This window comes from Tenrec ecaudatus, chromosome 16 (assembly GCF_050624435.1).
Source record: "Tenrec ecaudatus isolate mTenEca1 chromosome 16, mTenEca1.hap1, whole genome shotgun sequence".
Lineage (NCBI taxonomy): Eukaryota > Metazoa > Chordata > Mammalia > Afrosoricida > Tenrecidae > Tenrec > Tenrec ecaudatus.
In genome coordinates this window covers 96346851-96374449 of record NC_134545.1, presented here as the reverse complement: position 1 = coordinate 96374449, position 27599 = coordinate 96346851, and the positions used below count along the sequence as shown (strand labels likewise).

Below are 27599 nucleotides of genomic sequence, written 5' to 3'. Positions count from 1 at the left end.
CCAAACAAAAAAAATGTTCTATCTTGTTTGTGCTGCATGGCTGCCTTCAAGGCCTACACCGGATTTGTAGCTAAGCTAGGTCATGGGAGGGTTTTTAATCTCTGTGAGTGCGTGTTTGTGTGGGTGCAAGTTAGGCGGAGAGTTATTCATTCAAGTAAACAAAAGATGGCAAGGCTGAGGCTTAGACTGAGAGTCGAAATTGCGTTATTTTATTAAGTTACTAGCTCCGTCGTAGGCGAGGCACGAATGCGTGCAATGCCACCATGTTGAATGACGATCAACAACAAATTTTTGGAAACAGATTGGTTTGATTTTTAATTTGGGGGGTGGTGGTGGCGGCAACGGCGGTTTTTCCCCTCCCATTTGCGGAGTTTGATACAGAGGTAATCTGTTCTTTTGTGGGCTGCAGAATCTGGTTTACGCTGGTTTGAACCAGTGGAATCTCTGGTGGCTAAGCCTTCTGCTGTGTCTAAAATCAAAACCGCGCTGCAGAGCATGCGAGGGTTCATGTGTGCGCGCGCGCGCCTCTGCGTGCAAGGCGCGTCATGTGACACACACACACACACACACACAAAACACTACCGAATTATTTATTTATTTATTTTCCTCAAAAGCTGATAACGGCGGCTGCCGTCTCTGTCCGCATACAGATAACGAATAAATGCTGAACTCTATTAAACGCCCTTTACACATTATCGCGGGTCGAACACACAATTTTCTGAACTTAGGATGACAGTCTATTTATTTTGCTCTAAACCCTCAGCACGGAACGGGCAGATTTGTGCCTGGTAATGATCCGCTCAGCCGGGGCTGTATGAAATGATACCAGCCTGCTTAGATCTCGGGGAATTAAATTGACCGACTTCACCCCCTGGTCTGGAGCTGAAGTTGGACACACTTATGCCCAGCAAGCCAAATCGGAACTTTAAGAGAACCTTGTATTAAAAAACAAAATTAGTAATCATTGTCTGTTAAATATTGCTTCGCCACCAACATTTTAGCACGTTTGGAAATACCTTGTTCTTCGTGGGCTGTTTGTATCTTCTGTTTAGGGTGTACTCAATCAAAGTCACCAATCAATCTAGTTTTCATAGGAGCGTGGAGACGCTATTACGTTTCCAGAAGGAGCGCTTGGAACCCAGTGTTTGTGCCCCGTTCGCATCCTCCCCTACCCCCACCCGCCAGGAGCTCTGTGATCTAATTCTCTTAACTTGTGCTTCTTTTTCTGAAACTGGTTCCCATGCGTGAGTCCACTCTAGGTATAGCTTCACTACATTCAAGAACTGAACGCCTTGAAAGAAATAAAATGTTTCTATTTATGGCAAATATGATTTAAAAAAAACAAACAATTCAATGGTAATTCTTAGGACAGCAGCTCTTGCAAAACCGACGCACTGAACAATGAGGGCTGCACAGAACAGGCTACTGTGTCCCTTCGCTGCAGATCGGGATAAAGGACATTGACTGCATGCAACGGAAATGAACCAGGAATAGACTATACACGGCAATGACTCTGAAATTAGACATTATGTATCGTGTGAAGAACATTTAAAAACATTTTTTGAATTCTTCATGTCTTAAATTTTCACTTATCTAATCAGAGACATTTTTATATAAGTTAATAATGTATGCTAGAGTTAATGGGCAGATTATAATCCTATTAATCGCCAAAGTTCAGATGCACTAAAAACTGTACTATAAGTAGGAATATGAAGTAATAATTATTGTATTCACATTTGCTGAATATCCATAAAGAATGCACTCCAGAGGAGGCATAGTACATAAAAATAACTGTCAACACTTAGTTTATTTTACCTATGTTTAACCACTGCTATGAACTTCTTCATTTATTATTTTCCTTTTCTGATCTATAATGCTTTTAACTGGGAAGTATAGCCCACTTCTGATCAAAGGAATATTGCTATTTTTGTAACTTTCCTCCACATTTCCCCTATATATTAAAATTTGATCATAAATGTCCTATGAGTAAGAAGGTCTATGAATGCATTTATAAGAAATGCACTTGAAAATAAACTTAATGATAGGGAGTAAACATTTTCTCATATAAATTATGACTTGTCCTGCCCTAAAAAGTAAAAAGCCCATATTCCCTATTGAACTGCAAGAATTAATAGGAAGAGCCAAGTTAAGACCTTTTTCTTTCTATAGGGAAAGAACTTCTGTTTGGATTCTATAGTCTGAATGCCTACTCACACAGATTAGAGGGTGATTCTAAGTGACCACACCTGGGGAGCCATGTGTTCTATTTCAAAGGATTTTAATTCCTGTATTAGGATACAGAGCCTAAAAACTGTAATGCCTACATCACGATATGGAAATTGTGGTACACTCAGTAGCAAAATCTCCAAAACCCTAAGTGTGGTCTCTTTGAACGTTCAAGCCTAATTCACATTTTAGACGAGAAAGTTCACCTAAATCATAATCTAACAGTTACATATTCTCATGACTATAATTTATCATACTCTATTTATTGAAGTGACAGCTCCTTACAACTACACTTCAGGTTCTCTGAGCACTTTCAGAATTTGTAAGTTTGATTTATACAAGTCCAGGGGAAATCCCTGCATAATCACTTTATAGTGACAGGAATATAATTTGAAATATTCAGAAAATATGAACTCAATCTATTTTTGTGGAATATTTTTCTTTAGGCATAAAAGTCACACTTATATGTATGTGAGGCAAATGTTTCAGGCACGAAAAATGTCCATTAAGAGAAGTGAACATGTAAAAAAAAAAGGAATCGCTGTCACTTAACTACAACATCCATTACAATAAAGGAGACTGAGACACCTCCTTCCTACTCCCTCTGCAGTAAGCGGTAGTTTCGGATGAGGAAAAGAGCTACAGGTTTTAAAAGTGTTGGCATGGGAACTATATATTTTTTTAAGAATAAGATAAGGATAGGAAATGAAATAGTGATTCAATCGAGAGGTCTGAGCAATCTATATCTCCCTTAAAAAGAAAGAAAATATTTTCCCCCTCTCGTCCTCACATTATTTAATCTATGATGAGTCAAACCTCTTTATCACATCGTCCTTGTATGTTTGATGTGCTCCCTATTTCTCTTCCCCTTAGCTATTCTCACATTTCAATCAGCCAGGCTGAAATCCCAAGTCGAATCTTACACACGTGTTTACATGTCTAAACTCAAGCTGATAGTATCCATACAGAAGGCGAGGATCTTTGCAAAGGCGAACACATCAGCCACTCAACATGTCTTCCCAGTTTTTCTTTTTTTTTGGGGGGGGGGGACTTAACTTATCATGTTATCCTTATATCATTATAGCAATAATACTTTATTAGCAAATAAAGAAATATTCTATTTTGATGGTAGGCACAATTAGCCTGGGTGTTTTCTTCCCCCACATGTACTGATGTAGACTGTTTTACTACCTTATTAAGATGTTTGGTTTTACTCACTCAATGGATGAGTTATGTTCATTTTCACTTAGGTGTCTTTGCTAGCCTGTCAAAGGAACATAATAAATACATTCGGGTCTTGCTTCTGAAGTGTACTATCATTTATTTTCTTTTAAAATTTCAAAGAAAGTCAGTTTCTTAGATTGTCCTCACTTTTTTTTTTTAACAGATCTATATTGAGGTTCTTGAAACTTTTTTTTCAAGTCACATATACCATCCACACAGCTAAAGAGGTTTGCAGTTTTAAATGAGAGACTTTAAGAAGCCTCTGCCTGAGTGGTCCAATGAGAACTTACAGTCTAACTAGGTTCTTTTTTTTTTAATAAAGAAGAAATAACATCGGATGGTTTGGCTTGCGTAGCTACACCTGCAGAAGGACTTTCCCAGTCACCACGATCAGTAGTGTTTATTTAATAGAAGCAGGTACACCGGTGCTGCTTACAATGTGCATTTCTCGTGAATATATATTTTTTCTCGCAGGGCCACAGTAGGAGCCCGAGCCACCCTGCTGCATTGGGCAGGCTTACTTTCATTTGTTTTGTTGCAAGTGTTGATTTAATTATACTGCATTAGTATCAAAGCCGCATTATGTACTTTTTTTATTCCTTTTACATGTGTTTGAGGTGAAGACCTTGGCTTGGTCTGCAAACAGTGTGTTTCAAGTTCTTCCGTAAGTACTAAATAATAAAGAAGAGAGAAGAAAAGATTTTTTTAAAGGTAGCAGACAGTGATCACAAGGTAAAGGGTTAAATGTAAGATCTGCAAGGACCATTTTGAAGTTGATTAACACTCCAGCTTTGCATTAAGCAGTATCGCTTCCACATGAGTTGCTCCTCATACTGTTAAGGTGCAGCTTGAGAGCCCGGTGCCCCACTGCCCCTCACCCTCCAGCCACCCGGGCCTTCCTGATTAGCATTCTACCTGATGCTCCGAGGAATTCCCATCATCCCCCAGGAGCTCATTCCGTACTTCGTCACTGTAGGCGATCCGTGACCTTTTCTATAAAACAAAACAGAGAGAGAGCAAGCTGAACGTTAGAAAGTAAAGGCTGCGAAGCTTTATTGGAATCAAGGCCGATCATCTCAAACCTCGAGAGCCCCCTAATGGAAACCTACTGGCTAAAATTTGCAAACCAAAGTTGCAGAAACTTCCAGGGAACTTAAAAACGTGAATGTAAATCAGAAGGCTTCAAAAAACGACAATAATGAGAGAAAACGCTGCGTTGGGTGAGGACTCGATTAATATTAATAAATGGATCAGAACTTGTAGATTACCCCATACAGAGCCATTCAACTTAAGCCACTAAGCTGAAAGAATACATCTACATAGCTATCTCTCTGCCAAACTAGCCAGATTGTAATTACCACAGGAGAAGATGAGTCTTCAATATTGCATTGGGAAATGGGAGTTTACAATTTATGCCTTAAAAAAATCCCCCTCTCTCTAGAATATCTCCAACTATTCTGTCTGGAATAAACAGCACATTTATATTTCCTTCATGATGGTGATTTTATTAACTAGAAAAAGAAAGAATGTAAAAGCCCATCCTTTCCTCAGCATTTAATTTCCATGTCTCCAAGTCCTCTATAAATACTGGCCTACAGAAAAGTCCTGGGGGGCAGAGAGAGAGAGAGAGAGAGATATTTTCCACTCCAAGCAAATAAAGGTAGGCCACGAGTCTACATTTTATATTCCCAGTAAATAAAAGCAAGTGAGCTGAGTCAACATTTCACAGACTGAAATTTTGTTTGATATCAAATCTACCCATACTTATAAAGCCAGAGGGACGCATCTGCAAGCAGCCTATGAATTATCCAAGCGAGCACACGTCTGAAAGGCTCTCAAAATTAGTTGGGAAGCTAGATCCACTTCAGCATTACTGTCTCAGGCCAGAATGCACGTTTGTGAGTTATTTTGTTGCCTTCTCTGTTTTTGAAGTTACTAGGGATGAATTGTCAGTGTATACACACACACATGCGCGCGCACATACACATACATGTATATGTTTAATGGTATATAGGGAAATAAGGATCTCTTTCTCACTGGCGGTCTTCAGTCTAGAGTTCTCTATTGTGAAGTCGCCATCTGAATCAGTGTTGTCATTTGAAAGGGACCACTGATAGTCTCTGGATTTTTTAACTAGTGAATGAGTAACACTGCTTTGCCATCCAGTAAATACACCTTAACCATGAAACCGCATTAGGATTTAGAGGAGTCCCCTTGACACAGTGAGCTACACTGTAAACGGCAAGGTTGGCGATTGTGAGGCGACTGGTATAGTGGTTACACATTGAGCTGTCAACTGGAAGGCTGGCAGTTTGAAACCACCAGCGATTCCTCAGGACAAAGAAAAGGCTTGTACTCCAGGAGTCTCAGAAAGCTACAGGGGCCCTGACCTATAGGGTGGGCAGTTCTACCTTGAACCTATAGGGTCTCGACGAGTTGGCATTGACTCAATGGCCAGGAATGGAGGGCAATGGCCATGAGGTTGGCTGTTCCCGTGAAGATGTACAGGTGCGGAAACCCTCTGGAATACTCTGCTCCATCCTGTAGGCTTTCAATGACTCAGAATTGATTTGAAGTCAGTAGATTTATTTGTGTTTAAAAGGACTTTCAATGAGGCTAGCCAATAGACAACAGGACATCTGCATCTGAGCCACAAAAAACAAGCCATCATTTTCACTGACCACGTCCTACTTCTGGCAAGCAGGTATGGACCAAAGAAGGAAATTATTCAATGTCATGGGACAGTTGGTACTGTGGGGCCTCTGTGTTGGGACCCAAGTTGAAAGAGGGTGAATGGAGCATGAAGTAGAAATAACTACCTTGGAACAACCCCTGATTTCATAGACAGAAACCTCTGAGCCCCATAAACTCTAAATGGAGCCGTGCTGGGAGAGAGATTCGAAGTGGACAGGAGGGCAGGGGGGTGCGGGCTAGTGAGGCGCAACTCAGTGGTCTTTCTACCACATAAAATTACCTCCCCCTTTCTTACCCTTGATACCCCGAGGAAAGCTGTCTACAAATTGAAAGAATATTTCAGGCTGAAGAAGATAGTGGCACCCCCTCCTGGACCTACCAGTGCCGCAGCCTCATCCCCACCTCCTTCTTTGTCACACATGTGTGTCCCATGCCTGTGACAATGCAATTAGTGGTGGCTGCTGGGAGAAATAAAGAGAGCCACCACCACGGCAGAGAAGGCGTGGTGATGGGAAGTCGTTGGCCCGAGGTCATAAAAGATGCCTCCATCACATCTTGGGTAAATTCAAGAGTGGCCCAAGCCATTCATATGTGAGCATGCGGGACATCTTACCAGCCGCAAACAGTGTGTCTAGAACTGCCCAGCTCTGACTGTGGTCACGGCTGGTAATGTTCATTAATCAGTTCTTCCGACTCCACTCTGAATTGCAGTGAGAAGAGCTGCCTGAAAGGAGTGCACTCACTCCTGGCCTCACTACAGTGTGGAGGGCCAGCCAAGCCTTGCTGCCGCCTCTTTGGAGCTCCCCACTACAGCAGTTTCAAACTAGCTGAGCAAAAGTCGTTGAAAGCATTAAAGGAAAGGAGCACCTTTACACAGACTGTGGTATCAGAGCTGCCTCGTTAAATATTCATTTCATCACTATGGGGGACTAAAACACTCCACAGTGTGCGAGAATATCACATGGAGATGGTTTTTGTTTCTCCCTTTTTTCACTCAAATTACCAACAAATTAGCATCGATTGTTCAATTACATCATATTCTTATGTGGATCTCTTGTAAGTCAAGAGGAGTAGGAAAGTGCAAGTGTGTAATCTCTGACTATTGAATCTTCATTTGGGTAGAAGCCTTTGCCTTTGAAAACGAGCAATTAAAAAGTGTACACGCTCTGGAACAGAGGAAAACTAGACACGGTGTCCTTGGTAGAAGCGAGGTCCCTCCAAGTGTCATTCTTTACCATCAGGAAGGTGTAAAACCTGGTCCTTTGGGTGGCTTTCTGGATGTAATTAAGCCAGTGATACGCTAAGTGTACAAAGTGCTGTCTGACAGAGCTGATTTCTCTTAAGGAATGAAAAAGACAACTCATTTCAAATACCAGCAATCGTTCCTTATGAAAATGACACACCCAGCATTGAAAATCGAATCCTTTATCACTGAGATCCATTGGGGGGAGGACTGGGGGGAAGGCGCCTCTGTTTTATTAAGGATTGTACACAGATGCTCCATCTTGGTATTTCCTCACAATTTTCTCAGGCTTGAAAATGTAAGTAAGCTGATTGCAAATCAACCATCATTTAGCCTGCAAGGTTATCACCCCACTAATTGAAAACCAGACAAGGCAAATTCCTTTGGCTGACCCACTACTTATTTTATGGGTGGTTTTCTTCCAAAACATCCATAAATTCCTGTGCCTTTCGTGAAGTGCCTTCAAACACCTGATTCTCCATGACAAAGTAATGACATGATACTGTAATTTTGGAGGTTCCAAAGTTCATGACACCAAGCCGCCTCTGTTGTCACTTGATAACCCTCCTGAAAATGCCTTCACTTTATGATCAATTGTATTTAGCCAAATTGTACTTTCGCCAAATGCAAGCCTTGAGAATTTCAGCTGGAAATGTCACACACTCAGCTACGGTTTGAAGGAACCCAATTCATAATGCATTTTATAAATAGTTAATGACTTCTATACATAAGCTAACCAGGCAAATCAAGAAATTGTCAACATTTTTAGTCTTAGTTGTCAGTTACTACTGTCTACTGGTGCCTTCTCTGTGGCTTCTGGAGACGACGGAAGCTCTCTGCAGCCTATAATCTACTGCAGTTTCGGGTCTGCCCCATAAGGATGGCAAAGCTTTACTGGCAATCCTTGCCCCCTCCCCAGTGTTAAAGTGAAAGCATTCCTCACTTTTCACTGTGTGTCTGTGTAAAGCTTATTCCTTTAGAAAAACACGTTCAGGTGCACCAAACACAGTTGCACAGGGAATCTACAGACCAGTGAAGTAGAGAAAATGCAAGCACCAGACAGATCCACAACTGCTTTCTATCTCCAAGAAGCTAGACACAAAGAGTTTGCACGGCTGCTTTACACTGGTGACAAAAGTGAGAGTCTTAAAGGTGAGAATTTCAGGTTCAAGGCTATTTTCACTCCCATAGATGAACAGGACTGTTGCTTCCTGACTGGCTGATTTTCTTAAGGCCAAGTTCAAACAGATACACTTGCTCAGTTTTGTTGGGAAATTTGGCTGGAAACAATCTATCTACTTGACCGGAATCTTCACATTTCCCAACTGAACTGAATGTGTTCTTGGACAGGCCCTGTGAAGGGAGAAGCCAAACGAATTAACTTAGCTTAAACTAATTAAGAACTGTGATCTGTGGGATCGCCTCCTGGAGGATTCTACATGGGAAATTGGGGTGCACATAACCACAATGAGAATTCGACAGCCAGCCACTCGTATAAGCCTAACAATGAAGTTGGTTTATTACTAAAGCGTATATGAGAATTTAATTTCCATGGCGTGCACATGGCAAAGCGATTGCTTAAATTGCCTCACCTGGGAATTTAATACAATGTTATCATCAGACCAGCCACATTGTAAATAGATTTATAATGCTTTCCATGTGCGGAGCTCTGTTGCATATGAATTAAGTAATGATCTGGTATTACAATAAAATCAGCTCGTTCCCACACCTGGCAGACAGGATATTTCACTAAATTAATACTCAAACAGCTACATCACAAGGCACGGGCGAGGAAGCCATCTGTAAGGCATTGCACGTGAGTTTTACACGGGCGGGCGGCAGAGACACCACGACTGTGTAGGGTGTCGCTGCTCAGCACAATCTGTTTTGAGCATCTGTATCTAAGAGTTAAGACTTTCACATTCCCGTTCCATTTTGGCCTGATTGTCTCCAGTCCGCACTTTAATTACTAGTCGGCAATCCACAACATTTCACAAACACTAAGAAAGCCCTTTATTCTAATCTATGTGCTGCAGACAGCCAAATAATTGATACAAAGTGTGCTATGGTTTTTCTAAGTAATGAAAGAACAGCTTGTCCTAAGTCCTAATCAAATTGGTCTACAGAAGAAATGGTTAATGGATTTCTCCATAGGTCTAAAACAAATTAGCCCGTCTGGCGGGACTTTTCCATGGTTTCTACCAAGAGACTCAGCCTCCAAACATTTCATAATGCTCAAAGTTACCAGGTGATACATCTATTTAAAAATAATTTAGGTTTCATAGCCAAAGAATTTAACTGCTCCCGTTATAATGAACATTTTGGGATATCTACTGAAGAGTGTGAACCTTTATTTATTAGCAGCTCCTACGCTTGCTGGCATTCACTCCTTACCTCGTTTCATTTGGTTCTAATTAAAGAATAGCATGCTTCTGTAATGCACAGGTGGCATGTTCTGAAATGCATCTACCTCTGGCACAAGGCATGCCATTTGAATTTGGAGCCTCATTTCCAGTCCGCCATGGTCAACTGCAGCTTTTCACCACCCTCCACGCTTGCTCTGGAACTGAAAATGTCTCATCCATCTAGGGCAAGGGGGTGGTTACATTTTGGAAGGGAAACTACAGAATTCTTGAATTCTTATGTGCCTGTGTTATCTGTACCGTGTTAATTTCTAGCAAAGTGTGATGAAGTTTAAAATAAATCCTACTGCACGGACTACGTAAAGGCAAAATGTAATGTTAGGTAAACACCCGCTCTGTGGGGAACTGTTAAAAGGGAAACACACAGGGAAAAGCCCACAGAAAACGTTTGGTGTATGATTTGCAGTTTCGCTGTAAAGCTGGCGTGGTTGATATTTATTTCATGGGGTTGGTGCAAGGGGGGCTTATGTGCTGTCCGCAAATAAGGTCTTTGTATAACACCATGGACATGATAACCCTGCAAAGGATGCTCGACTAAACGTTACCTCGCGATCCTGGGAAGTACGCAATAAAATCACCAAGCATGCTGCTACACAGGCAAATGAGGCCACCCTGGGACATGCAGGCTTATGTGTTGGGCTGCTAACCACAAGGTCAGCAGTTTGATCCCAGCAGTTGCTCCTTGGGTAAAAGATGAGACTTTCTACACCTGTAAAGATTTACAGCCCTGGAAACCCAAGGGGGACTTCTACCCAAGGATTGTGATGAGTCAATATCCACTCAGTGGCAGTGAGCTTTGTTTCTCCATTTTCTTCCAAGAAAATGATTTGCCAATATATACCAAAAATTGTTTTACAAAGTTTGTCTGGTGTAAACTAGTAATTCTATTACATTGTTTTGCCCAACTCCTTGTTATCTGATGCTAAAAGTTTTGGAAAATGTTCTACGGCAAACACTGACTGCATTCTATGTACCGTATGTACTCGTGTAGAAGCCAAGTTTTCCAGCACATTTTTAATGCAGCTTTTGTGGTAAAACTAGGTGCCTCCACTGTAATTCGGGTTGGCTTATACTCAAGTATATACGGTATGTTATTGGAGAAAGTAAGAGCCTCGCTGTTTCTTCTAAGTAATCAATCCACTAAACATGACTTACACTTGCTCCTGGGATGAACTAAAGGTCAGGCGCATTCACTGGAAAGTGCACATGTGACTAATATGATAGCATTAATAAAGGGAGAAATCTTTGTCATGAGCTTATGAGCAATGGGCCGCATGCAAGCCACCTAAGGGGCTACACAGACCTGTCCTGCCAGGCTACAACAGGCAGAAAAAGCAATTCAGCACAAGAACTACAAAATAGGTCATTTTGTGTTTTGGCATGCAATACGAGGAACAAGTGTTTAGAATTTTCAAACTGCCTTCTTTTTTTATTATAATCACTCTCATTTATAATGATTACTGATATTTTCAAAAACATTTTACATAGCTGGATTGAATATTTATGCCTTGGCTCTAAATAAAAATATAAATAATGCCATAGTACCTTTTAATTACTTTAAAACTTTTAGCTATAATAGGCATAAAATGAAGTCACGTGTGTGTATCTACCAGGTGGATTCACACAAACTCAGAGGCAATCCACGTGGAGCAGCAACTCTAGCTACGGGTAGAATACTGTGCCAAGCTGTTGGAGATTTGGGTCCATCCTAGAAACACTGACATCATTCAATGGTTTGCAAAACAGAGAAGCCAGAAATCACGAATCTGCACTTTTTCATTTCCTCCCATAGAATTTTTAAGCTAGAGCTGCATACTGGTTAAAGCTGGTTTGGTTCTGATCTACATGGTGAAACTAGAGCAGATTCTAATTTTTAACATTTGGAAGAAGTAGAACCGTAGTAACCAGAACAGGAAAAATCATGGGTGGAAGCCCTGAAATGGTAGACTCAAAAGAGCAGCATGAGCCCTGCCAGGATTCTGATGGGAAGGAACAGATTACTGCCAGGACCTTGGAGAGTGACACATATTCAAAATAGCATGGTTGGCCACCACCATCGATTAGGGCACCGTTTTTTCTGATGCTGCCAGTCAAGAGATTTGGTTGTTGGGCAATGTACATGCTGTCCGTATTCTGTAAGAGGGAGATTGGGTTTATAGCATAGCATAGACCATAATTGTTCCCATTTGAGCAATCATTCCAGTACACCCACATTTTACAAATCCAGGTGTATTCATTTGGCTTCATTGGCATCAGCCATGACTGGATCTAAAAGAACAAATTTGGAGCCCTGTCCTAAGCATGAAATCGAAGTCTGGCATTAATGTGTTAAAATGCAACAAGAGTCAGTACCGAGGCCCCACTGGCTTGCACATGCTCACATTTATGGCTTTCACAATGCTATTTCACACAGCGGAGCAGGATGGTCTGAAATCGTGTTAGCTTGTCAGTCAATAATTAAATGGTTTCATTCCAAAAATTAGCTCATGAGAGAATGTCCAAACGCTGTTGACAACATCTGGGACAGCGTTCAGTACGCGTATGCAGAAGGGAAAATCTAATTCTTCAGAGTCTTGTTGAGTATGAAATAAAATAAGTCCACTGACTCGACTTGAAAGACAAATGTCCAAATGTTTATGAGTTGGCTTGTTCATGACATGTAATTGCCCTATGACACACTCCCACTGGAAAATGATGCTCCGACAAGCAAGTGCTCTGCAACAGAGGCCTCCTTTCTCTTTTCAAAAGAACCACTGAAATAATGCACGCGCAGTTTTACATGTCTATAGTGCTCCGTTTTCCAGTGTAACCTTCCTAGCACTGGAAGGAAGAGGTGAGAATTCCATTAAATCTCTCCAAAGCCATGACTTCAACTGATCCAGATGTCCAAGAGCAGTGATCTTGAGTGGCCCTGAGGATTCTGTAGAACAGACACTGAAGTCTCTTACAAAAACCAAAGTGTATAGCTGGGACATTGACCGGAAATGGCCTCTAGATCACTGTTTCTCACAGTGGGTGGTACCGCCACCTGGAGGGATGGGCATTAGAACAATTCAGGGGGGGCTATAACAGCAGATACTATACATTTTCCTGGATTATAGGCTATAATACAAAAGTTTTTAGTTGCTGGGGGGGGAGGTACTGAGTGATTTTTTTGTTTTTGTTTTCTGAAAAGGGGCTGTGGCAGTTACATAATAGCCTGTCAACTTATGAAGAGGTCAATCAGGTCGCTGCTTGTCAATCAGGTCGCAGATTGATGGCCTCATTAGGAGGTGCTATGGATATAAATAGTTCACTGGAGACTAGACAGACACTCTCTGCCTTTCTCTCTGTGAGACATTCCTGCTGACAAGCCACATGGGAACATACCAATGATGGAGCCAGAGCCTGGGAGCTGGAGGAGCCACATGGAGACCCCTTGCCAGTGCTGAGATGCTTCTACTGCCACTGGATCCACAAGACTTTCTACCTACTGGTATGTGATCTTCCTGCATTCAGCATCATTATATGGCTGTATGAGTCTAAAGAGGAAGTTATGGACTAATATGAACATATAGGGTAATATAAGACTTATGGACTTGATCTGAACTGGGCTGGGATGTTTTCTTAATGTACAATTGCTCTTTGATATAAAGTTCTCTCTTACAGGTATATGAGTGTCTATGAATTTGTTTCTCTAGTCTACCCAGACTAACACAGGGGCGGTAGAACTAGTAAGTTTCGAGACCTATGATCTAGACCATCTTTCAGATTTAGAGATGAAGGATTCTGAGAAAGGAGAGATCCATCCAAAGAGCTTTGGTGGCAGGAAGGGTTATGTGTTTGGCTGTGCTCTGAAAGGATGCCAGTTTAAATTAGCCCAGTAGTACCCCGGGGAGAAAGAAAGACCTGGGATCACTCCCATAAAGATTACAGCCAGAAAGATCCCCTGTGTCTATGCTACTGTGCCTCATGGGATCCCTATGAGTCAATATCAGCTGAATGACACCTTAAAAAAGCAACAACCCAAGGCCACATGACTAGGAAAGACCAAGGCAGGCATGCTTCCCAAGGCCAGTACTCTTTCCGTCAGCATGGACAGGCTGGGGTCATTTTACTGCTTGTTCTCCAACACCAAGGCTGGCTGCACCATCTAGTTCTGGGAGGTGGAGTAGTCTATAGATTTTTGTCACTGGTCACACTCCTCTAAAAGAGGAACTTTTACATATACACTGCTGTCCACATCTGGAATTTTGAAAACAATAAATCTGTAAGTCCAAGGTTACGTGTTTGCTTAAGGTCAAGTGTTTTATTTGATAGACTAAAACCTCTGCTCTCAGAGGGTGTCACAACCACACCTAAGATGGTGATGTAAGACGTGTTTTAAGATTAACTTTCAAAGGCTACATCACAAAGCAACAAAAATCTATTCAAATGTCTCAGAGAGAAGCCACATCCATTGTTAAGAATCGTTTGTTCATCCATATGATCTAATGACTGCTATCCAGTTACTCTTAATATTATAGATTGAAATTAATCGTGTCATTGACAAACATCTTTATAATTTTTAGTTTGGGTATTTACCCTTAGACTTCTGTTGGGCCTGAGTTTTTACTACAGAATATGCTAGATTCTGGTGAGATTACAGTGTTCATAATTCGCATGTGTACAATGTATCTTTTACTGTTGATGGCTGGATATAGCTAGTACCACTGTGATGTTCAGGCCATATAGAAAAATCCCTTATGTTCCAATTTTCCCTGAAAATATTTGAATAGTATTTCTACACTAGAGTGACTCAAAACGTAAAATGGAGAGAAGTATATATAAATCCTCACGCCTGATTCACAAGATAATATGTTCTTTTTGGATGATTCCCAACTTTTAGTTAAAAATGAAGGAGCTTCAAAGAAAGCTTTCTGCCTGAGGATGGCATGGAAAAGCAACAGTGCCGCACACACACACACACACACACACACACACACACACACACCTGTCATGTCCAAGGCAGAGTCTTCTCAAGAACCCCAACAGCTTCATAAAGTCTTCATCAGAGGGTTGAGCTTGGTGTCATTGTGACCAATGAGGGGCACTCCGGACTGTGTGGTAATGAGAGATTCAAACACCCAGTGTTTCAGAGGCTTTGAGGTTGCCACTTACTCTACTGTGGAAGAGGTAGATGCAGCCATAAATGCAAGGTCAAGGAAGGTGGATGGAAGAGTTGTGGAATCAAAGAGGGCAGTCTTGCGAGAAGATGCTCAAAGGCCAGGTGCCCATTTACTGGTGAAAAAGATCTTTGGTGGTGGAATCAAAGAAGACACTGAAGAACCACACCTATGCAATTATCTTGAGCAATGTTGGAAACAGAAATGATTGATGACTTCATTTTGAGCAATGTGGGAAAACTGAAGTGATTGAAATCATGACTGATCGAGGCAGTGGCAAGAAGAGGGGCTTTGCTTCGTAATGTTTTATGACCATGGCTGTAGATGAGATTGTCACTCAGAAATGCCATACTAAGAGTGGCCACAACTGTGAAGAAAGGGAAGCCCTGTTGCAGGCAGTGGTGGTGGGAGTGACACCTTCAGTGGACATGGGGGCTTTGGTGGCAGACTTGGCTGTGGTGGAGATGGAGGCAGCGGGCACAGTTACAATGGATTTGATAATGTTGGAAAAAGTATTGGAGGGGTCAGAAGCTACAATGTTTGGTATACCAATCAATCTTCAAATTTTGGACTGATGAAGGAAACTTTGGAGGCAGCAGCTCTGACCCTTAAGGCGGTGGAAGTCAAACCACAAAATCAAGGTGGCTGTGGCGGGTCAAGCAGCAGCAGTAGGTATAGTATTGGCCAAGATTTTAATGACTCCCAGGAAGCAATGCTTAGCAAGAGAGGAGAGCCAGAGAAGTGGCAAGGAAGCTACAGGTTACAACAGATTTGTGAACTCAGCCAACAAGCACATGGCGGCAGGACCTAGCGGTTGCAAAGAAAGAATGCTTTATACAATGCTTGTGTGTGGGCGAAAGAACTCTGCATATTTGTGACTAATTGAGTAACAGGTTATTTTAACCTCTGTTCTATGGAAAGAGTAAAGCATTCCAACAGGGGGCTTTCATGTAGTGGTTTAGGGTTTTGGGGGGGCACCCATGCTGTTGACAGTTAAATATAATAGTCTGATCATGATACTTAAAAAATGTCTTAAAATAAACTTCATGGGTAAATTCCATTAATATTTCATTACATTTTCATAAAATATTAAAAATATAACAAGTTAAGAATGGATTACAACCTTTGAACCCATTTTGAATTTATTCTAAATTTTTAATATTTTCTGCTTTTATTCAGATTGAGCCCTTTCTCTGTTTTATATGGTCATTGTTTCTGGGTCTTTTTAATGGTTTTTAAAACATTTTGTCCTTGTTTTGTGTGTTTATATGTGTAGAGAAACTGGGTAGGTGGATTTCGGAAGACAGTAACTGGATGAATGATTGCCGGGGGCATGGAAGGGGAGTTGGGGGAGATGGGGAGCCAAAATCAATGGGCACAAAAAAAGAGAAAAAGGTTTCATAGTTGATTGTGAGGATGACTGCACAGCCCTTCTAGATATGATTCAAATTACTGAATTATAGGTTAATTATAGCTCAATAAAAATATTTATTCATGAAAAAGAATGGGTTCAATATAAGCATTTTTAAGTGTATCCCAAACCAAATGAAATCCATATTCTGACCAACAGTAACCTTACGTAGGGTTTCTAGACTGTAAACACCTCGTCCATTCGTCTGTGAAGCCACTGATAGATTTGAACCTTCACCTGTGGTTAGCAATTTAACACTTAGCCCACAGCACCACCAGGGTCACAGTCTTATGAATTTTAAAGCTATTTCACCCTATTCTAGTCTCCCCAGCTCATACCCATCCTCACCTTATCCTTCTGGCCCTGCCCAAGCCTGTGAAAAAGAACATCACACACTCGCTCACAAACTCCATTCATTCGAGCCCTAGTCAGTGCACACACTGTGACCCACTGGTGTCTTCCCTACCAGGTAACCAGCCACTTGCTGTCACCAATTACTTCATAGTTGCCAACGACAATGGCCCCTTTCAAAAAATAAGCATCTCATTTCACAGTAGTTGTTGATGTACAGGGAAAAGTAAGGTAATAAAGAACTGCCACATTCCCCACACCCAGTTCCCATTGTTAATACTGTATACTAGTATGAGACTCAAAACACGACCTCACTGCCATCGAGTCAATGCCAACCGTACAGAAGAGGGTAGCGCTGCCCCGGTGCACTGTTAGGGGAACTGTAACTTGTAATGGGAGCAGAGAAGGAGAAAGGCTGTGGTTTCTGACTGTGGTTTCAAACTGCAAACCTGGCTGATCACAGCCCAACGCATAACCATGACGCCACCAGGTACACTTGCTACAATTCACGAACAAGTATTGGTATATTAGTATTAATTAAAGACTACGTTCAAGGGGAGTTGGTGGCTCAGTGATGACAGTGCTTGGCTGCTAACTGGATAACAATTTGAACCCACATGCTGTCCCGGGGCAGAAAGATGTGATACTCTGCCTCTCTAGAGAGAAAAGTCTTAGAGGCCATGAGCAGTTCTATGCTGTTCTATAGGGTCAGTGTAAGTCCGAATCAACTTGATGGGATTTAGTGATCTTGACAGTTTGGGGAAGTACTGTCAGGTATTTTGAAGAATGTCTCTCAATTGATATTTTTCTGTTGTTTTTCTAGAAATTAGGCTGGGGTTCTGGGTTCATATTAGGGCTCATACTATCAGCATGACTTATCACAATTGAGGTTGACTTTGATAACCTGGCTAAGACAAGTTTGTCAAGTGTCTCTGCTAGAAAGTTTCTCTCTTTGTTTTTCCCTTTTCATACAAATGTGAATATATTCCACCTGAATGTAGAGACCATCTCAAAAATAGATTTGACACTCTGAACACGAATGGCTGAAGACCAGAAAAGTTGTGGGTGACATCAAGAATATCATACATTGAAGAAAGCAAAAGGTCACTAATAATTAAGGAGGCCAAAATGGATGTCAAAAGACGCTCTGAAACTTCCTCTAGGTATAGAAAAGTTAAAGTAGATAGAAGAAATGATGAAGTACAAGAGCTGAACAAAAGTGGATCAAGAATAAAAGCAAAATCTTATAATGAAATGTAAAAAGACCTGGAATTAGAAAACTAAAAGGGTAGAACTTACTTTGTATTTCTCAATCTGAAAGAAATGGAGAGGTAAGTCAAACCTCGAGTGGCAACATTAGAGAATTCTACGTGCAAGGTGCTGACCTATGCCGGAAGCATCAAAAGAAGGCTGGAGGATACACACAGTTACTGTAGCAAAAAGAAATGGTCGGCATTCCATAATTTTAGCAAGTAGATATGATCAAGAGCTGATGGTATTAAAGAAAGAAGTCCATGGTCCAAAGGACATTTATAGAGATCTAAACACAGGCAGGTACATATGTAAATATATTTATATATGATGATGGGAAAATAGATCTATGTGCACATATTTATAGGTTTAGTATTAAGGTAGCAGATGGACATTGGGCCTCTACTCAAGTACTCCCTCAATGCAAGAACTCTTTGTTCTCTTAATCTGGCATTCTGTGATGCTCACCTTTCCAACACGATCGCTGAAGAGAAAATGGGTGCATGGGAAAATGTGGTGAAGAAAGTAGATGGTGGCTGGATTCCAAAAGATACAGCATCTGGGTTGAAGATAAGCAAGCGGCCATCTAGCTCAGATGCAACAAAACCCACATGGAAGAAGTATACCAGTCTGTGTGGTCACCAGGTGTCAATAGGATCAGGTATCAGGCATCATCAGAACAAAAAGTCCTATCATTGTGAAGGAGGGGGAGTGGAGACCCAAAGCCCATCTGTAGGCAACTGTACATCCCCTAACAGAAGGGTCGCAGGGAGGAAACAAGTCAGTCAGGGTACAGCATAGCACCAAGGACACATACAACTTTCCTCTAGTTCTTAAATGCTTCCTCCCTTCAACCCCCACCCCCACTATCATGATCCCAATTCTATCTTACAAATCTGGCGAGACCAAAGGATGTACACTGGTACAGATAAGAGCTGGAAACACAAGGAATCCAGGACAGATAAACCCATCAGGACCAATAATGAGGTTAGAGATACCAGGAGGGGAAGGGGAAGGTGGGGAACAAACAGGGAACCTATCGCAAGGATCTACATAGAACCCCCTTCCTGAAGGACAGACAACAGAAAAGTGGGTGAAAGGAGACATCGGACAGTGTAAGAAATGGAAAAATAATAATTTATAAAGTATTGAGGGTTTGTGAGGGAGGGATGGGGGAGGGGAAAATGAGGAACTAATACCAAGGGCTCAAGTAGAAAGAAAAATGTTTTGAGAACGATGAAGGCAGCAAATGTACAAATGTGCTTGACACAATGGATGGATGGATGGATTGTGATAAGAGTTGTAAGAGCCCCCAATAAAATGATTTCTATATAAAAAAAGAACAGAACAGCAATTAAAATGTTCACAAGGGGAAAATAAAAGAAAATAGAGGAAAAAACTAGGAGGCAAAGGACATTTATAAATACAGGCAAGTGCATATGTAAATATATATAACAATAGGGAAATCAATCTCTGTACTCATATTTCTATGTGTAGTATTAAAGTAGCAGATGGACATTGAGCCTCAACTCAAGTACTCCCTCAATGCAAGAACATTTTGTTCTAATAATCTGGCATTCTGTGATGCTCACCTTCCCGACATGATCACTGAAGACAAAATGGGTACATAAGCAAATGAGGTGAAGAAAGTTGATGGTACCCGGCTATCAAAAGATACAGCATTTGGGGTCTTAAAGGTTTGAATGTAAACAAGCAGCCATCTAGCTCAGAAGCAACAAAGCCCACATGGAAGAAGCACACCAGCCTGTGTGATCATGAGGTGTTGATGGGATCAGGTATCAGGGATCTAAGACCCAGAACAAAATCAAACCAATGTGAAGGGGGTGGGGTGGGGGCAGAGTGGAGACACAAAGCCCATCTGCAGACAATTTGACATCCCCTTACAGAAGGGTCATGAAGAAAAGAGCCAGTCAGGGTGCAGTATAGCACCAATGAAACATACCACTTTCCTCTGGTTCTTTAATGCTTCCTCCCTTCTCCCCTACTATCATGACCTCAATCCTACCTTACAAATCTGACTAGACAAGAACATGTACACTACTAGAGATAAGAGTCCTCAACACAGGGAATCTGGGACAGATAAACCCCTCAGGACCAATAATGAAGACAGTAGTACTAGGAGGGGGGGGACTGGTGGGGGGAAGAAGGGGGAATGGATCTCGAGGATCGACATATGACTCCCTCGCAGGGGGACGAACAACAGCAAAGTGGATGAAGGGAAACAGTAGATGACTTAAGATATGAAAATAATAATTTATAATTTATCAAGTGTTCATGAGGAGGGGGGATGGGAAAAAATAAGGAGCTGATATCAAGGGTTCAAATAGAGGAAGAATGTTCTGAAAATGATGATGTGAACATATGTACAAATGTGCTTGACACAATGGATGAATGTACGGATTGTGATAAGAGTTGTATGAGTCACCAATAAAAGGATTTAATAAAAAATGAAATGTTCTACCAAGAGATGTAACCTAGAAGCACTCACTATGCCAATAAATTTGGAGGCAAGCTACCTGCCCAACTGACTGGAAGAAATGTACATTTGTGCCCATTCCACACAGAAAGATGACTTAATAGAATGTAAGAGTTCTCCAACAATGTCCTTTAATATCACACAGAAGTGAAATGTTGATCATCTAAAAACTGTTGTCGCAGAATATCAGCAAGGGAACTGCCAGAACATCAAGCTCGTTCAGAAGAGGGCAGGAGAGAAGAGTCCCTGGAAGGGACATCATGCTTGGTTGAGCCCAAGGTCGGTGACGAAGAAGACCTTCCAGGAGATGAACTGACAGAGAAGCTGCAACAAAGGGCTCAAACGGAGCAACAACTGGGAGGACAGGACGGGCGGGCGGACAGCTGCTCTACTGCGCGCCTGGGTCACCACGAGGCAGAATCAGCGTGACAGCACCTAACAACGTCTCATCTGCCCTCCATGTGCTCCCGGACATGGTTCCCATTTTCTCCTAAGCAGTTAAGCATCTTCTTCCCTTGCGTTCTTCCGAGCCTGTAGGTCTCTCTCTCAGTGTCCTTCATCAGAATGCCTCCCTTTGTCTGTCCAGAAAAGGCTCTCTCCTCATTCTTCGGATCCATTTCAACTATGCTCATTTTTCTAATTATCACAGAGAGGTTGGCAAAACCTAGACCTTTAGCACAGGTCTAAGACATGCCATGTGCGTAATTTACTCACAAATACGAACATTGACCATTGACCTGCTGGGTAGTTTAGACCTCCTAAAGGCGTCTCAGACCTAACACAGACAGACACACAAGTGAAATGGGTGGTAGTAACCCGCACATAGTCGCTCTCTATGAGAACCTACTTATTATCTGAACTCTCTTCCTCACCCACAAACCCAACCAACTACCGAAACCTAATGCTTGCCTTAAACGCTTCTTTCTCAGACGATCCACTATGGGAGTGTGTAGCCAGATGTTCAAAGGCTACCTTATACTCTACGCCCAGTTTTGTCCCGCACTGTCGTTACTATTTATCTCCTTTTTCTTTGTATAGATAAATTACATTCTGGGGGCATTTTGAGGCAGAGGTAAGCCAATAAGTACAGAGTCTCATGGCTTCCTCTTTGGGAGGAAAGGTGACCCCTTTGTCCCATCAAATCATAACAGAATCTAAATGTCCCACTTATTTCAGAGTAGGTGTGTTACACTAGAAAAGCCATGGGACAAAACCAATATACTAAAGGAAACATGCTAAGCACCAAGTCGACACGGCATTTCTCTGTAAGTTCAAGCACAAGCTCATTTCATATCAGCTTTTGATTGTTCTCCTAAGTTAGTCACTCCCATTTATTTTTACGGTGAAGAACACTGCCCGTGTATCTCTTCTTTGTCTCTGCTGCCTGGACCTGAGGCCTAAAAGGCACCTCTGTTATCTGCAAGATGAAGCTCTGCCACAAGCTTAGCATTCACTTGCTTTTATCTTTGAGACCCCAAATTGTACCGTTAGGCAACAGAGGGCACTTAGCTAGATTGAACTGTCACACAAATAGATTTCTGTCAGCCATTCAATTTGTGTTGGGGAGCATGCCAACAAAAACAAAACTTGGCAACTGAAGACAACAAACCGATCCTCTATTGACAGGCACAAATTGCCGTATTTCAAGTGAATAAGAATTACTGTGCATTGCACATTGTGAATGCTGGTGCTAAAGAGAATCATCTTCCAACTAATGCTATCCGTTCTTCTGGACACAAAGCAAACACACAGGCTTCCGAGTCTAGTAAACACATAAGAACAAATACTCAGAAGCAGAAATTAAATGTAATAGAGATAAGACTTCTTAATGAAATTCCAAAGAACACACTGCATTCGGCACATCTGCTGCACAAGAACTCTCTAAAGTGTTGAAAATCAAGGCTGTTGCTTTGAGAGGACTGAGGTGCGCCTGACCCAAGCCAAGGTGTTCTCAATCACCTCATATGAATGTAAAAGCTGAACAGTGACTAAGAAAGACTCAAGAAAAATCAATGCATTTAAACGATGGTGCTGGCGAAGAATACTGGGAGAACCACGAGCTGCCAAAAGAACAAATGGATTTGCCTTGGAAGAAGTACAGCCAGAATGCCCAATGGAGGCGAGAAGGGTGAGACTTCACTTACATACTTCAGAGATATTATCAGGAGAGATCGGTGCCCACCTAAGGACATCATGCTTGGCAAAGCAGAAGGGAAGCAAAAAAGAGGAGGGCCACTGACCAAATGGATTTACACAGTGGTTAGAACAATGGGCTCAAACATAAGCATAATTGTGTGCGTGGTGCAAGACTGGGAGGTGCTCCCTTCTGCTGCACATACAGTCTTCATGAGTGGGAACGATTAGATGGCAGCTGACAACAACAACAAAATTGCCTATCAATCACTAGTGGTTTTGTATTATTCACAAGTGCTCAAAGGGGGGAAATGGCCCAAATGATCCATCAGTAATGAATTGATAATCGGGGCACATGCAGACAATGGAATCGAGCCATAAAGAGAACTGAAGGCTTGATACCTGCTACAACATGGATGAACCTTGAAAACATTGTGCCATGTGAAAAAAGTCTACCACCAAAGTCAGATCTTATATGATCTCACTGATCTGAAACATCTAGGAAGAAAAGTTTATAAAAGCCGAAGCTTATTAATGCATGGGATGGGTACGAGTGAGAGGGAAAAGATCTTATTGTGTGAGGGGCATTAAACTTCTTTCAAGCTAGTGGGAAATTTTAGAAATGGATATTGGTACTGGTTGAACAATAAGATAAGCATAATTAAGGTCACTGAACTACATCCATGGAGAATGTTGAAAAGGCAAATAGTTTGTTACATATTTATTGACTACAATAAAATAGACTATTAAAAAATAGAGAGGAAAAAAACTATACAGAGAGCAATTGCCAATTAAAACAAATATACAAAGGAAGATGTATGTAAACACATGATATAAATAATATTAGGAAAGTAAGAAGGATGAAATAAAAATATTCAAAATAGGCATTGCTTAGTTACAGCAGCTTGAGCAATTTCTCTTCCTTAGACTTCTCTTACATTTTCACATTTCCATGATGATTATATATCACATTTATTATAACACTGTGAAGAGTTTCAAAGTTTTCTATGATGCTTACACATTCATTTTATGATAACTAAGTAAGATTAATTTTTTTCCCGTAATTTTACTGGGGGCTCTTACATTTCTTATCACAATCCATACGTTCATCCAATGTGTCCAGCACATTTGTACATATGTTACCATCATCATTTTCAAAGCATTCTCTTCCCACTTGAGCCCCAGATATCAGCTCCCCATTTCTTTCTACTACCTCCTTTGCACACCCTCCCTCATGAACCCTTGATAAGTTATAGATTATTATTTTCAAATATTACATCATCCTCTGTCACCCCTCACCCACTTTTCTGTTATTTGTCCCTCTGGGAGGGGGTTAGAGATTGATCCTTGTGATCGGTTCCCCTTTTATCCCCCAATCCTCCGGGTATCTCTCCTTTCATTGTTGGCCCTGAGGTGTTTATCTATCCTGAATTCCCTGTGTTGCGGGCTCTTATCTGTAGCAGTGTACATGTTCTGGTCTAATCTGATTTGTAAGGCAGAATTGAGGTCATGATAATGGGGGGAATGAAGAACCAAAGAACTAGAGGAAAGTTGTGTGTTTCATTGGTGCTACACTGCACCCTGACTGGCTCATCTCTTCCCTTTGACCCCTGTATGAGGGGATGTCCAATTGTCTCCAGATAGGCTTTGGGTCTCCACTCCACGCTCCCCCTCATTCATATGGATATAATTTTTTATTCTGGGTCTTTGATACCTGATCCCATTGACACCTCATGATCATACAGGCTGGTGGGCTTCTTCCATGTGGGCTTTGTTGCTTCTCAGATAGATGGCCGCTGTTTATCTTCAAGCCTTTAAAACAGACACTAACTTTTTTTTTTTAATTTTAACAATTTATTAGGGGCTCATACAATTCCTATCACAGTTCATACATATACATACATCAATTGTATAAAGCACATCTGTACAGTCTTTGCCCTAATCATTTTTTTCTCCTCTTTTCTTTTTTTACATTTTATTAGGGACTCATACAACTCTTATCACCATCCATACATATACATACATCAATTGTATAAAGCACATCCATACATTCCCTGCCCCAATCATTCTCAAGGCATTTGCTCTCCACTTAAGCCCCTTGCATCAGGTCCTCTTTTTTTTCCCCCTCCCTCCCCTTTCCCCCCTCCCTCATGTGCCCTTGGTAATTTATACCTCGTTATTTTGTCATATCTTGCCCTATCCGGAGTCTCCCTTCCCACCTTCTCTGCTGTCCCTCTCCCAGGGAAGAGGTCACATGTGGATCCTTGTAATCAGTTCCCCCCTTCCAACCCACTCACCCTCCACTCTCCCAGCATCGTCCCTCACACCCTTGGTCCTGAAGGTATCATCCACCCTGGATTCCCTGTGCCTCCAGCCCTCATATGTACCAGTGTACAGCCTCTGTCCTATCCAGGCCTGCAAGGTAGAATTCGGATCATGGTAGTTGGGGGGAGGAAGCATCCAGGATCTGGGGGAAAGCTGTGTTCTTCATCTGTACTACCTCGCACCCTAATTAACCCATCTCCTCTCCTAAATGCCTCTATGAGGGGATCTCCATTGGTCAACACTTGGGCCTTGGGTCTCCACTCTGCACTTCCCCCTTCATTTAATATGGTATATATATACATATACACATATATACACATACATACACACACTTATATCGTTGGTTTTTTTTGCATGATGCCTTATACCTGGTCCCTTGGGCACCTCGTGATCGCACTGGCCGGTGTGCTTCTTCCATGTGGGCTTATTTGCTTCTGAGCTAGATGGCCGCTTGTTCACCTTCAAGCCTTTAAGACCCCAGACACTATCTCTTTTGATAGCCGGGCACCATCAGCTTTCTTCACCACATTTGCTTATGCACCCATTTGTCTTCAGCGATCCTATCATGGAGGTGTGCAGTCAATGACATGATTTTTTGTTCTTTGATGCCTGGTAACTGATCCCTTTGGGACCACTCGATCACACAGGCTGGTGTGTTCTTCCATGTGGACTTTGTTGCTTCTGAGCTAGATGGCCGCTTGTTTATCTTCAAGCCTTTAAGACCCCAGTCACTATCTCTTTTGATAGCCGGGCACCATCAGCTTTCTTCACCACATTTACTTGTTCACCCACTTTGGCTCCAGCTGTTGTCAGACACTATCTTTTGATAGCCAGGCACCATCAGCTTTCTTCACCAAATTTGCTTATGCACCCAAGATTAAATTTTTTTATAAACGCCATGCATAAAAAGTTATATATGATCATTCCATAATGCAGCTAGTGTTTCTGACCACAACACAGTCAATTTGAGCAGAGAGAGCATCAATGGCCTTTGGCTCCCCCTCTTCAACAAACACACAGAACAAAAGTAAACTTTTCAAGAACTAACCTTACTATAGTTAGGCAATACTGATCCCTATTTCAAGACCACTGGGGAAAACAATCAGAATTGATCTGGTCAAAGTTGGTGTTAATCTCAGACATGAAGCATGGTGATAAATCCCATCAAGGAAAATATGGCCATGCCATTTTCATACCTTGAAGGAAATATCAAGTTGGCATCAGAATCCCCACAGTTTAGGCTCCGCCCCTATGATATTTGTTTGAGTTGAACCCCCTCCTTCCCTAGAGGTCACATCCTCATGGATGCTGTGCTCCTTCAGTGAAATCCACTCTTGAGTTTGTGGAATCATACGATTCCGCATAAGTAAGCACATGGGGCCCTGCAGTCCACAGACGCCATAGGACACTGAACAGAAAGGAGGCAAACTGGTCAAGGTCGAAATGTGCAACTGAAATCATGCCATTTTATCAAGCGGACATTGAATGAATTCAATTATTCAAATGCAAATATTTACATTTTGAAAATGAGTTTTCAATGAAAATTATGTAGTAAGAATTTAGTACCTTGCAAAATTCTCTTAATATGTCATATGGCAAAACCAACCTATTTTATGTTGTAGCAATGGGTGCTGATGTCAAAAGATATGAGACTACTATGCATACTTTTACAAAATAGAATATTCTCCAGAGAATGACAAGAAAGGACCTCATGAACTATAATTAAAGTGGACAAGACAAATGAAAAGTGAAATACAATGTTGCCTCTACTTTTGGTGAGAGGTATCGGGTAAAAGTGATTTTTAAAGATTATTTTACCTTTAAAAACAGTTTTTTAAATTGCATTCCTTTAAATACAATGTGTGCAACTACTTGAAAACCATTCCGAATACACACACACACACACAAGAAGGGGCTTCAAAACGTTTATGGAAACATTCCATTACCTTTTAATTCCATTTTTCTACAAATATTCTCAAACTCCTATGTGTATGTGTACACACACACACACACAAACTCATTTGTACATCAAAAAGTATTGTGAAAAATTACAAAATTGATTATTAGAAATACCAGAATATGAAGGTGCTATTTTTCAACATATCCTCCATCTAGGTCTATACAATCCTGAAGACAGCGTTTTTGTCTCTCTAAGCCTTCCCCTAAGAATTCTGCACTCTTCAGTTTACACTGAGCCAAGCAGTCATTTAGCATCCTCAATGGACTGAAAGTGTGTTCTTTTTAAAATAGTCTTTGCATTTGGGATGAGGTGAGACTTCCTCATGGAATTCTCATAGAATTCCTCAGCACAACTTTCCTGGCCTTTTTCTCACCAATGCAGTGTTCCATCTTATTCAAACGTCTTCATATCGAGGCCACATGATCACTCTGTACTTTACAGCGAATCTGAAGATTGCATCTTTGGAATCTAAAAAGACAGTCACCGTAACCTACAGAGTTGACCTCCCTGCTTTGAATGGACCGGTCCGCAGATCCTCTCGGAGCCACTATTTGGATCGGACCTTCTTCTGAAGGCACCTAGTGGGACCAAGACAAGTACAGTATTGAGGGAACTTGACTGCAGCCACTCACCGATAGCAGGGACAGGTTTTAAATGTTTTATTTGGATCCACCCATGCCGGTGTGAACTGGGTTCCTAGAGCAATCCCTTTTGGTT

The 27599-nt window shown here is 41.5% G+C and overlaps 1 protein-coding gene across 5 annotated transcripts in view; it reads right to left on the bottom strand.

The window, feature by feature from the left end:
* The window catches only part of VTI1A (vesicle transport through interaction with t-SNAREs 1A), a 393311-nt gene that overhangs the window by 295950 nt on the left and 69762 nt on the right, over nucleotides 1-27599 (bottom strand). For 4 of the 5 annotated variants that reach the window (XM_075534597.1, XM_075534595.1, XM_075534600.1 and 1 more), the window contains exon 4: nucleotides 4366-4443. The exons of the other annotated variant lie outside the window; for it this stretch is intronic. In XM_075534597.1, coding sequence (XP_075390712.1) covers nucleotides 4366-4443 — 78 coding nt within the window. The remainder of the gene's footprint in view (nucleotides 1-4365; nucleotides 4444-27599) is intronic. 5 annotated transcript variants of the gene reach the window in all.